Source organism: Zalophus californianus, chromosome 15, assembly GCF_009762305.2.
Source record: "Zalophus californianus isolate mZalCal1 chromosome 15, mZalCal1.pri.v2, whole genome shotgun sequence".
In the NCBI taxonomy this organism is placed as follows: domain Eukaryota; kingdom Metazoa; phylum Chordata; class Mammalia; order Carnivora; family Otariidae; genus Zalophus; species Zalophus californianus.
In genome coordinates, this window is record NC_045609.1 from 71,062,640 (window position 1) to 71,076,188 (window position 13,549).

The 13,549-nt window shown below is 44.6% G+C and overlaps 1 protein-coding gene across 36 annotated transcripts in view; it reads left to right on the plus strand.

The window, feature by feature from the left end:
- TCF7L2 (transcription factor 7 like 2) overlaps positions 1–13,549 on the plus strand; it is a 196,671-nt gene that overhangs the window by 12,465 nt on the left and 170,657 nt on the right. For 24 of the 36 annotated variants that reach the window (XM_035724226.1, XM_027595549.2, XM_027595527.2 and 21 more), the window contains exon 4: positions 1,218–1,286. The exons of the other annotated variants lie outside the window; for them this stretch is intronic. In XM_035724226.1, coding sequence (XP_035580119.1) covers positions 1,218–1,286 — 69 coding nt within the window. The remainder of the gene's footprint in view (positions 1–1,217; positions 1,287–13,549) is intronic. 36 annotated transcript variants of the gene reach the window in all.

Sequence of the window (13,549 nt, forward strand, 5' to 3'; positions counted from 1 at the left end):
GTGAATTTCTTTCTTTCTTTTCTTTTTTTTTTTTCAAAACCTGTGTGGACTGAATGATTTTTTCATGCAAGGACCAAGATACAAAATAATTGGATCTGAAGCGCGCTTGCAAGCTAGCTTACATTCTGTTATAATAGTAGAGAAGTGTTCTGGCAACTGCAGTAGGACAGGAGCAGGAATAGCAGTGGTTTGGAATCATCGCTGATGCCCGATGTGTGAGGGGAATGGGCATGGATTTCCCAGGACCATCTAATTCCTCCTCATTTGTTCATGTATTGCAGATTGAAATGCATTTTCAGATGCTGTTGAGATCCTTTAGTGATTGGTGTATTGTTTATAAGATAAACCAGCAGATGGTGTTTGTTTTCCCCATCTGGAGGATCCCAAGATTAACAAGGATGTTTTGGGAAAAGGAGAATTTGGTGAGGAATCTCAGTATTCCGCCCACTTCTCTGATGAGGGATCTGTAGGGCTTCAGAGCGAAAGGCCCAGGAGGCATTTGACCCTCTGTTGTGGAAAGTTGGAGGGAGCCAGGGACGAGCATTCAGCCAGGGGCCACCGAATAGGTGGTCCTGAGAACACTCGGTGGCCCTTTGGCCGTGGTTGGCTCCCTCTTTGGGGAAGTGTGGACTCCTAGAGTGCAGGCAAGATGTTCTGGGACGGATAGCTTAGTCATTGCAAAAGAATGTATAAGGCTTCGGGGGGGCCCTGAAATTTGCCTGCCATATATGTTTTCCCCAAAACAACTGTGTTTGGGAGCAAGAGCCCAGTTAGAATGGTGGGGAGCTTGTACCTGTTGCAGTCTTGTGGCTTCTCAGAATCCTTTCTCACAACCTTTCCTCTTGCCTCCATGTTGCAATTCTGATGACTGTTTGCAGCCCACAGTTAATTTTTCCGCAGCATCCCGCTCAGCACACTGGCTTCCTTTATGTTTTAATGGGCATCCGTCTTTCCTTTTCATGTCATTGATTCTCACTCCTGGCCCCCTCCCCCTCCCTTTTTGCTTATTGAATAGGTGCTTTTTTTTTTTTAAACTTTACCTTAGATTATTATGATCATCTTATCCATAGCAACAAATAAAAATACACAGGTCTTGATTGAATGCCAAGGCTGCAGTTCAATCTAGGAAGGTTTGTCTGCTATTCATAAACTGCTTAAGATGTTTTCTTGTAGTTTGTGACATAAGCAGAACGCTTTGATTTGGTTTCTTTCTACAGCTCCATTTTCAGTCCGGGAGCACACATTACTCTGCGTACAAAACGATTGAACACCAGATTGCAATTCAGGTAGGCAATGCAAGAGATCCTGAAGCTTGAATTGTCAATATGTAGGTCTCTTGTGTCTTTTATTCTCTGCCCCTTCCCCCAATCTAGATGATGATGATGATGACGATGGTGATGGGGATGATGGTGGTGATGATGGTGGTGATGGGGATGATGGTGGTGATGATGGTGGTGATGGGGATGATGGTGGTGGGGATGATGATGGTGGGGATGATGGTGGTGATGTTGGTGATGACTATGGTGTGATAATGATGTTGGTGATGACGATGGTGATGGTGGTGATGGTGCTGGTGGTGGTTCATTCACTGGGGGAGGTGGGAAGCAAAGAAACGAACAGAAATGCTGCCAAAATGATTTAAAGATGACGGAAAGAAAGAGGAGCCTGTGTTTTTTGTTAAGTTTCTTGGTCAGGCATAATGGGCACCCGGACCCCAGCTTGCCTCTTGTTTTTGGCTTAGGGAAGAATCTTCAGTTGGGTGTAAGAGGAGGTGGCCAACTGTGAACTGGAAGCATTGGGCGGGTGGGGGAGGGGGGCGGTGGAGAGGTGGAGGAGGCTGTGTGACAGCCAGAGAGTTGTTTCCGGTCGATCCAAATCATATTAAGTGGTGCTAAGAATATCGCTTTTGACCTGATTGTCCTGAAATGTTGATTTCTCTTGGACCTGTTGATATATGTCATTAAAAGTGCTGGAAGGGAGAGGTGACAGATCCCAGCTTCTGATGAGTGTCCTGTTTCCTGCTCACGTAGTACTTCCATTCTCTTAAATCCAAAGGCTAAACAAATCACAGACTAATATAGACTCCGAGCTGAACTGATGCCAACAGAATGCAGTAGTCGAGGGAGAGCAGACTAATACAATTTTCATCTGTCTGCCTTGCCTGGCTTTGCCAGGATGGATGTTAAACATGGTGTAACTCACGGTACCAAAACTTCTTGAGGGTTCTGGTTTAACCCTTTGAAGAGAGGCTTTTGAAACCTGTTGCTGTGATGTTGAAGTCTGGCTCTAGGTCTTCTCTTCTTGGAAGTTGATGTCAGTTGGTTGACTAATTTCTGTTGTTCCATTGCACCCTATCTTGTCACCCTAGCAGATAACGTGTGTGTGTGTGTGTGTGTGTGTGTGTGTGTGTGTGTGTGTGTGTGGTCTCACCAGACTAGAGCCACGTCGCATCTTGGTGGCTCTGTTGTTTCAAATCTGCATCTTCCTGGATAAGACGTTCAGATAGCCACGTGCCCCAGTTAAACTGAATTCTTGCCCCCGTGAAAAGTCTGACTCAGCAGACATTTTTGTTTGGTGGATCCCTAATGTTTTTGTACTTATTTCAAGGCAACAGTAACTTATTTTTGAAATATTTTGTTTCCGTCTGCAGTGTGCTGCCGATCTCTCTGTGTCTTTGAGGGGGGAAAGTGGGATCTTGATTTTTACCCCTTCACCCCCAGATATTTTCAAGCCTGATGTCTTGAACGTGCTGTGCAGTTGTTCTTGCTGGCACATTTCCTGGTGGACCCTTCTTCCTTTTGATTAGCGGCGTAGTGAGTCTTGCCCCTGGAAACTGGTTTAGACTCAGGGCTTGGATGGGGAACAAGCCCAAACCCTAAGTCTTGATGAATGGAGGGATGCACAGAGAAGTGTCCTGAGGCCTACCACTCTCGTGGAGTGCTGGAAGATCCTGTTGCCCGGGGTGTGGGAATTGTTGAGGTTGAATAGCATAGTGATCTCTGTCTTGGTGTGGCAAGGCTGGCTGGGGCCATGTCACTGGGAGACCAGCCGAGGCCAGAGCAGCTGTTGTGTCTTTACACCCGCTGCTGAAGCGTCCCTTGTTAGACCGAGCAGGTCGTCTTTCTCCAAACCACCTGGCGCGGTGCAGGCCATGTGAAGCTCTTTCTCAGGAGGAAAATGGAGTAAATTACAGACCTCATTGTTTGGAGGACTGAAACCATTACTACCCCACCATGAACAGGTAGTATTGTTCTCCCCTGCTTCTGTTTGCTAAGGCTTGATGCCCATGTGGGCAAACAGAGAGACATTTTATTAGAGACCCAGCACCGGCATGCTCTCAGAGTTCATTCTGCCCCCCTCCCCCAATCTCTCCTAGACCGGGAGGAGGCCAAGCCAAATGGCATCTAGCTGTAATTGTAGTTTGATCATCAAAGGATAGATGGCAGAAACCGGAAGAAGCAAAGGGAGAAAAGGGGAAATCTCCGACACAAAATTATTCCCCATGCATGCAGCAGCCCGACTGCAGGGTGGGGGTATAGAGATGAGGATGGTACTGCTTTGGGGTCGAGTCATTCTCCAGCGTAAGGCTTGCATGCAGTGTGATGGGTGGGGCAGGATTTTCTTTCCCTGGAAACTTAAAACGGATTCAGCTTAATAAATACTGTATTTCAATATGAGCTGAGGGTGTTGCTCTCCTAAGCTATATCCTAAAATAACCTCGAGGAGTGTGACACCTCGTGTCACATGAGATCCATACCCCTTTCCTTTCCCATCCCCTGCAATCTCAGGCCTTGGCCAAGTTCACTGTTTATATGAATGGCCTCCAAGTGATTCTGTAGCCCGTCTCATTCTTGGGAAAAGTTTGGACACAATGTCAATTGCTGTTTTGGGATCTTCCCCGCTTTTTGACAATCTCCTAACTCCTCTCAACTTTGGAAAGACAAGAGTAACACAAATGGCCATATTCTCCCTAAGTGGTTAACACAAATCTAACTGGAATGACAATTAAGAGGCCTTAAAAAAAAAAAAGACATAGTTATTAGTTTGACTGACTTTTAAAAAGTTTTATTGAAGTATAATATAAGTATAGCACAGTACATAGATCTTTGGAGGAGAGATGGATGAACTTTTACACGCATGAACATGCATGAAACCATCACCCCAGCCAACATACCGAGTGGAGTTGGAACAGTTTTTCTGTAAAGGGCCAGATAGTAAATATTTGAGGCTTTGCAGGCTGTATGGTCTCTATGGCAGCTACTCGACTCTGGACATTGTGGTGCAAAAGCAACTAAAAATAATACCTAAAGGAATAGATGTGACCTTGTCCCAATAAAACTTTATGTATAAAGTCAGACAGTGGCTGGATTTGGCCCCCAGACTGTAGTTTGCTGGCCCCTGAGAGAATATTACCAACCTCCCAGAAGTCTCTCTTGTTTCCCTCCCTTCCCAGTCATCTGCCACCTCCCCCTCCCCCACTCCCAAATCTCACCACGGAATAGCTTTATCTATTGCCATGGATTAGTTGTGCCTGTTTTTTAGCTTCATTGAAGTGGGATTGTGCAGAATGGATTGTCTCATGTCTGGCCCCACTCAGCATTATGTCTGAGTTATATTCCTGTTATTGTATGTAGCAATAGTCTGCTCCTTTTTTTTTTTTATTGCCATTAGTATTCAACTAGGAGTATGACACAATACACACATCCTTTCTGTGTTATTGGATTTTTGGATTGTCTCCAATTTTCTGCTGTTATGAATAAGGTCCTGGTAACATTCTTACCCTCATCTTTCGGAGGAATATGTGTGTCCGTTTCTGTTCTTCATATCCAAGAGCGGCCTTGGGGAGACATGGGGTAGCATGTGTTTAGCTTTGCATCGATCTTTTGAGAGAGGTTTGAATGCCGGATTTCAGGTGTCATCACCGAAGTGCCTTGGCTGAGTGGTTGTAGGTATGTGGGTAATACAGGGGAGGAGAGCAGTAAAGTGAGCTAGGTGTGGTCAGAGGCCAGTTTGCCTTCACACAGCCACTTGGCTTTTGGCCCCAGTTCCTAGGAACTCCTCCCACTGTTTCCATTAACCTGGGAAGATTTTGCAGGCTGAATTCAGAGGTGGACCCATACACTGCGGGTGCCTCCCAGAGAATGTGAATGAGTGTTTAGGCATCCCTGTTGCCTCCCTGAAGACCTCTCTTCTGAGACTCCTCCACTCATCATCATTCCAGCCCGAAGAGCAGTGTTGTAATCAAGGTCAAGACCCACAGAAGAGATTTCCCTTGGTTTTCAGAAGGGCTCCTTCAGAACCAATTAAGCCTTTGTTTTAAGAGCATTTTGGCCAAAGGTTGATGTTTTAACACCAAGTCAGATGTGATTTAGGAAAAAATAACTTCACACACAACAAAAACAAACTGTGTAGACCTTTCATGGTTGTTTTTCTTTTAAGATGTGAAGTGGTTTGTGTGTGTGTGTGTGTGTGTGTGCGCGCGCGCGCGTGCGCGCGCACACTTGTGTGTGCGCTCAAAGACAACCAGGAGAGGCTCCAGAAGAAATGGACCATTTTATTTGTTTACACAGCTGAGCGGTGGAGACTTTGCAGTGGGTGTTGCTTTGCCTCTTGTCCTCAGGCTTTTGCAAGTTCTCATCTGAGCTTTACCCCAAAGCATATCATTTCTGCTTGGTCTTAGCACTCACCTGCTAATTTTAACTTCTGACTCCAGAAAGCACCCCAGCCCCGGAGGAGGGTCCTTGGGGCCTTCCCGAGTTAAGAAGGGAAGGGTATAAACTGCAGAGTGTCCTGGCCCCATATTGGCCCCTTATTCCTGGATGTGAACTTGATGTTTAGTCTTGTCCATGTCTTAAAATCATTAAGATTCCAGATGTACTGTGGGTTGCAGTCTGTCTCCTTGCCCAAGTAGACCCTTGGCATTTGTGATAAAAAAGGCCAGAGGTTAGTACCAGTGGATTTGGCCAGGATGTTTGCAATAACGCAATTCCTGTATCTTGATGGCAGTCTCTTGTGTTCTTTGCCTGTCCTCTTGTCACAGGTTCCATGGCCTTTCAGTTCTTAGGAGGATTTGCTTTCTTGGTTCAGGGGCAGATCTGGGCTAAGTGGGGGGACTCCCAGAAACAACTACAATTCTTAGTATAGTCGCTGCCGCGGTTTTCCCTCACTCCCCCTGCCACACCTGGCCGGGAGATTTCATGTCCACTTTCCACAAAGAGTGAAGTGTGCGTGCGCTTGCGTGTGGCTGGGAGAATGGTAGAGACACTGATGGCATTTCACCAGGGTAGTTTGACAAAGCCTCTGGATACCAGTTCGCTCATTCAGAAAGTTCATTCACTTGCTGCAGTGGTGAGTTGTAGCCTAATGGTCAAAAGTCCATACCTAAGAATGTTCATTCATTCATTCTGAGATATTTATGGCGCATCTAGTGCGTGCCAGGCCCCTGCAGAATTCCTCAGTGAACAAAACAGACAAAAACCCCTTGTTCCCATGGAGCTTAAATTCTAGTGATGTTTTAAATGCTCATTTGTAAGCACCCCATTTCCCTTGGTCTGACTGACTAGGTTTTGGGTGCAGTCTGGGAGTGGCATTTTTAATCAGAGTTCGGATTTTCAGCCTACTTAAGTTTGAGAATTGCTGCCCTACAGTCTTTTGAAATCAATTAGTTGATCGTTTATTGGCTGCTCAGTGCCAACTGAAAATTGAGGGCTGGCCAAGTACTCAATTGGGATAACTTTTTCTCATTTTGAGTGAGAAAGTAGAGTTCCTGGAGGTTCCGATGAGCTTTAGGCCTTTCCTTCTCCATGGTTCTGTGAAGAGAGCCAGATACTTTTGCAAGCCTCGAGAAGAGGTGCTTCTTTGTTTATGAAAGAGTAGCTTGGACGATAATGTGCCTGGTCTTAGGGGTCAAAGGCAGTAACAACAGTTGATAATAATAGCAGCTTATACTTATGAATTCTCCCGATGCCTTGGGTCTGGTGTTAAGTGCTGTGTATGAATTATTTATTGATTCTTCATAACAACACAGAAGGAAACCCAAAAGATGTAGTTACTCTTATTAGCATCAGTATCTCCCGTTTTGTAAATGAGGAAGCAGAGACTCGGATACCAGAGGTATTTTGCCCAGGATCAAGGAATTAGGATTCAAACCTCGCTGTCAGACTGGAGAGAGATATTACGCGACACAGCTTTAAGCTAACCACTGTCTGAGGAAAATAATGCTCGGGGGTCCTGGGGTTTCCCCAGTCGGTGGCCACCAGCCGGCTCTCCGGGCTGTATACGAAGGAATCAGAGCTGGGAACTGCTAAAAAATATGAAATCCTGGGTTTTACTCCTTGAAGATTCCCATTCATTAGGGCCAGCTCAGTGTTTCACAAACTTGAGCAAGCATCACCTGGAGGGCACCTCGGGGGTTGGTTAGGAGCAGACTGTGGCGCTCCTCCCCCCCCAGATTTTAGGTTCCGTAGGTCTGGGGTGGGTCCAGACATTTGCAGTTTTAATGGGTTTTCAGGGAATGTGGATGACCCCTCTTTGGCGATAGCACACCGAGAACCCCTTGGCTAGGGCCATGGCTCCCTGATCTTGGCTGCACATCACAGCCCCTGGGCGAGCAGTGTGAACAGTGCTTAGGCCCTGGACTCCGCCCCAGTCCACCTGGATTGGGATCTTTAGGGGGTGGGGCCTGGGCATCCCTGTTGCCAAAAAAGCTTCCCAGGTGATTTTATGTTTTATTTATATATTTTTAAGAAATATTTTACTTAATTATTTGAGAGAGAGAGAGCAGGGGTAGGAACTGGGGCGGGAGGTGGGAGTGGGGAGAATCTTGAGCAGACCACCCTGAGCGTGGGGCCTGACTTGGGGCTTGATCTCACAACTACCCTGAGATCGTGACCTGAGCTGAAACCGAGAGTCTGACGCTTAACGGACTGAGCCACCCAGGCGCCCCTAGGGTCTCTTTTTTAAAGGCAGTGAAAATGAGGTACAGAGAGGTGATTGGTTCGTCCGAGGTCCCACACCTGGTGGAGACAGGGCCAAGATGAGAATCTAGGAGCCCAGCTTGGTGGTGTGTCTATCATTCAAGAAGTTACTGTCTCCTTTAAGCTCAGAGCAATTGTATTATGTTGGCAGATAAAAGAAAACAATCTTGTTTTAAGGCTTTTACTTATATCTTTTTTTTAACTTCTAACTGTTCTAATTGTATCATTGTATTTGTAGGAGTTGAGATATTTGTATCTGTTCATTCTCCACCGCGTTATGGCACTTGGGGTCCAGCCTGCATGGTTTGTATGCGGGCTGGTAAGGATACAGGGTGAGTGAGTGTCTGGTAGTCTAGACTAGAACAGCCCAAAAGGATGAACACAACTGTTCTATCAGCCATGTGTGGGCCTCTTAGGGCCATAGTAAGTAGTACAGACGTCTGATGTGTGATAAGCAGCTGGTTGTATGTTCTTAGTAACTCTATTTTAGAGGTTGTACTTTTTAAAAAGTTCCTGAGAATCATGAGGCTGTTTAGTGAAGCACAGAAATTTCTTTTTTTTTTTTTTAATTTAAAGATTATTTATTTATTTGAGAGGGAGAGAGACAAGGTTAGAGAGAGGGAGCATGACTGGGGTGAGCAGGGGGGAGTGCCAGAGAGAGAAGCAGACTCCCCACTGAATGGGGAGCCTAACGTGGGGCTCCATTCCAGGACCATGACCTGAGCCGAAGTCAGACACTTAACCAACTGAACCATCCAGGTGCCCCGAAGCACAGAAATTTCTAAGTGGGTTGTGGCTCACATATGCAGGCTTATCAGGCTTAGCACTTAATTTGTCTCTGGCATTTGGTTTGGTGGCATGATATCAAATTTTGATTGGACAGATAAGTGGTTGTGATTTTTTTTTTTTTTTAACAGTTTACCTTGAAATCTCCACATACTCTTCAATTAGATAGGGCAGCAGCCCATTACCCCTGAAGGTTCCACCAAAACCTGTGAATGGCTCGCAGGGTGCTTAAAATTTAATGAATAATACATTGAAATTAAAAAATATATATAAAGCTTAAAAGCAGATACATGTTCTATATAGCTTTATGTCTATAATACGTTATAAAAAGAAACATTAGAATCAAACATTTGTGGACTCTTTGAAGTATCTTCATAAAACCCCGAATTTTTAAGGGATGCATCTGGAGCAATACTTGGTTATGCCAGATTCTGCACGGACTGAGGCCTGGACTGGGAATGGGTGTGTCTTTGCCGTAGGCTGGTCGTGGGGGTGGGTATGGGATGGCCATGTCTCTCTACCTCAGCAATGTTGACTACTTGGGCCGGAAAGTTCTCGTCTCACAGGGGACTGCCCTGTGCGTTGTAGGATGTGTGTTTAGCATCATCCTTGGCCTCTAATGTCTTCATGCCACCAGTACCTGTCAAAAATGTCTGTAGACCTTGCCAAATGTCCCCTGGGGGTCCAGATCCCCCCCACCCCCCTTGAGAACCAGAGGTTTAGAACAGCAGTTGGAAGCGGGTGCCCTGTCACTGAGGCTGGCGTGGTAGTTCCTCTGCATTTGAAAGGGACCAGGTACAAGAGGAAGTGGGTGCGTTCAGCTCCTGCTGCTGGCATCTGGTAACCTGGGTTTGGGTCCCGGTTCTGCCAGGCTTAGTTTCATAATCTGTAAAATGGGGATCATGGTCGTACCTGTTTGCAGAAGGTAGTTGGGAGATGGAATGAGATATAAAGCATGTGCGCAGGGCAGTGGCGCACAGAAGGGCACTTGACAAACACAAGCTGCTGTTTTTACTGCCGAGAACTGTGTGAGGTCCTGGTTTGCAGATTTAGAATACGCCTTCGCCCAGCGCGCATTGTGTATTTTTTACTTCCTGTCAGAAACATCACACATGATAAATTTGATAACCTGGACTATCTTTGCTGAGTAACAAAGATTTATGACTCCTGTTGTTTGCTGTTTGCGTTTCTCTTATGTCACTTAAAAATTCTGCTTGGTCCTTATAACATTTGTGACTAGAAGGTAAGCCCTTCTGAGATTGTGCCTTTCTCATCTGCATATCTCTAGAGCACCTTGCAGAAACACCTAGGACACTGCAGGTGTACAACCAGGGGTGTGAGTGTGTTTAAATACTGCATACTGAGGGCAGAAAGGGAGTAGAGGACATAAGTGGGTTGGGTGCCTGTGTATTAGAGGCAGCTGTTTGCATTTTCCTCTTAATAGCCCCTTTATAACATGATAGGCGATTATATATAAATACAATAATGAACAATATATATTCTATATATACATATGATATATATAAATATTATCTTTTGTACTCAGTGAAGTAATTTGAGATAGACCTTCAGCCCCTTTGCTAACTTGACCTTCTTTCCCTGGTATCTTACAACCTGATCTCAGCTCTCCTTCATTGCTTCAGTTTGCGCCCTGTGTTAATGACTGTGCCATCACTCAAATAATGGTTAACCGTGGTTGGACTGTTCCAGATATATTTTTTTTAAGATTTTTTTTTTATTTATTCATTTGAGACAGATATAGTGAGAGAGAGAGAGAGAGAGAGAGAGAGAGAGCATGAGCAGGGAGAGAGGCAGAGGCAGAGGGAGAAGCAGGTCTCCTGCTGAGCCAGGAGCCCGATGTGGGGCTAGATCCCAGGACCCTGGGATCATGACCTGAGCCAAAGGCAGATGCTTAACCATCTGAGCCTCCCAGGCGCCCCTATTCTATATTTTTTAACATATATATGTAATATAATAATAATATATAACATGACATGTTATATAACAAGCTATATGAAAACGTAATAGAAATATATAGTATATAATAAATATATATAAATATGTAAACATATTTATATGATTGTCTTCTAATTTTCAAAATGCTTGGAGGTTAGTTGGTTTTTAAAAGTGATGTTAGCTTTTGTTTTAAAGGACAAGTAGTGTCATCCATTGGATCATACCGTATTCTCAGTGTTCTGAGAAGCATACCTATTCTCTGAGTATTCTCAGACCATGTCAACTGTCATTAATTCCTGCAGGCAACTTCAAAAAACTTAAAACAAGTGTTTCCTTACTTTGGATGGATGAACCTACACAAGCAAGTTCATTCCTTTTTGTTCCCAAACCTTGTGCCTCCCGGAATTTTGAGGATGAGATGAGGCACCAAAATAAGTAGCTTCAGTGAAAATCAGAAATTGTCCATGACTTGAAAATGGATGTGTGTGTGTGTGTGTGTGTGTGTGTGTGTGTGTGTGTGTGTGTGTGTGTTGGTGGCCCAGCCTAGGGGGACTAGGGGGTTCTTTTCACCAGGGGTGTGTGTGTGTGTGTGTGTGTGTGTGTGTGTGTGTGTGTGTGTGTGTGTGTGTGTTGGTGTGTGTGTGTGTGTGTGTGTGTGTGTGTTGGTGTGTGTGTGTGTGTGTGTGTGTGTGTGTGTGTGTTGGTGGCCCAGCCTAGGGGGACTAGGGGATTCTTTTCACCAGGGCTTTGGTGAGGCTGCCCCATAGGGAAGAGAGTATTGTGTCAATAGTTTCTGAGTTGATTCAGGAAGCATTGTTGATGATTGAAATTGAAGAATTGTGAAGACAATTCATCTTGAGGAACAGAGAACATCGGGTGTGAGCCGGGCTGCTGGGGAGCAGACATTGACATACGGGCCGTCATCAAACTAATTGTTGTTTGAATTACCTGTTATGATCCGATGACAAATCTGCCTTGCTCCTGCCACTGGAGCAGAAAATGTAGCTTGAATTGGCGTGATGTTAGCAAGTGTAAACTGTACTTCAACAAGATGGATAAACCCAATTATGGGGCAGACCTGTAGAGAGAAAATCCATTTAAATCTCGTAATGTTAAGCAGAGCTGTGTTTAATTCATTTGGACCAATTTGGGAATGATGTATGAGTGTTGGTGAACATTAGTCAAAGGGGGGACCACCTGGGGGAAAGGGATGCGCCTGGGCTGCCGCCGCCCCGGGGAGGCAGCTGGGGTGTCGGCTCCGGAGCCTGCCTTAATGGCAGGGGAAAGCAGAAATGACAAAACGATGTACTAAGTGCTGCTAGGAGAGCAGCGCAGTGTAAATGAACCAACAAGGAAAACATATGAAGCAGAAATGAAGGGGGTGTTTTGCCTAAATGCTGTTGACAGTCCAAAACATGAAGGAAATTTGAGGTTCCTCTTCTGTGTTTCCATCCCAGATACCCTTCTGGGTTTTTCCAAGCCTTGTGACAGGAGGCCTAGGAAATGCTTTTTAGTTTTGCTTAATGAGGATTGAAAAAGAGAGAGAGAGAGAGAGAGAGAAAAGGGGCGGCTACATTTAAATTGATAATCTTGGGGCATTTGATTCTCTATTGGAAAGCAGTTAAAAGGGGATGATTACTCTGAAATATGTAGTATATAATATTATGCATATTTGGAAGAGAGTTTGCAAGTTTTGTCTATTTAATTTTTTTTTTAATAGCTAGGTAGTGGTGACCCAGCTTTGCATGTAGTAGGTGGTTAATATATACTGATTAAATGAATGAAAGCATTGAACTTTGGAGAAGTAACTTTCAGGGCTAAACGCTGGTATTTCCCACACCTCAGACTCATTAGGATATGTAAGGACCTTAGCATCCCAGTTTCATCGGATCAATTCCTGGGAGTTTGCATTCCCAGGAATTTTACAATTTTATGTGAAAAGTTACAATTTTACAACTTTACTTTTACTATTACGGCTTTTCTATTGTTAGTTTTGCCAAGGGTGTTTTTAGAAGACTCTAGCTTTCTTTTATTTTGAAAGGAGCTGATAAAACCCCCTAACAAATTGTTTGTTTTTTTCCTTTTGGCTTGGTCATTTTCTTTTTTTTCTTTTGTGGAATGGAGTGGACTTGGAGACTTGGCTTGTTGAAAGGAGAATTTAAAGACTGGAGTGCACAAGGAACTTGGCAGTGGACCGCCAAGAAATTCATGGTTATGCACTTTTGCCCCCAGTGCCCATAAATCTAACCATTGGGAATGCTGGGTGTGAATGAAGGTTATAGCCCTGAGTTTTTCCCTGTAATTGGGGTACAGTTCATTGTATGGGCTTGTGGTATATATTTAGTGTCTACTTCAGGCCAATTCTTTTCTAAAACCTAGAGGCAGATTTGTTAGGATTTTCCTTTCTGGCTTTATCCAGCTTTCAACTCAGTTGAAAAACCAATGAAGGGATGATAATAAGAAAAATTAAGACTTCCCTGTAATGGTTCAACACTGAATTCTGAGAATCTGAATATTCCAACCTAGTTTACCGGTAGAATCTAGGTAAAAAAACATTTTGGGATAATTTAATCTACCCTTGCCAGAAAAACCACTAGTGCATTTAGCCCTCAATTTGACCTGCCTGATGGTCGACTTCCAGTTCAGAACAAGGAAGTAATGTGATTAAACTGGAACCTAGAGGAAACATTGAGATGTGTTTCTGAACCTGACGATCTTTGCTCTGAAAGAAGGAACATCTCTTGTGGCCCATGGGTTTTATGGGGGCTCTGTCTGGTTTGGCTCGAAAGCAGTTGTCAGATTTATACTCCTGAGCTTGGGGTATAGATAAG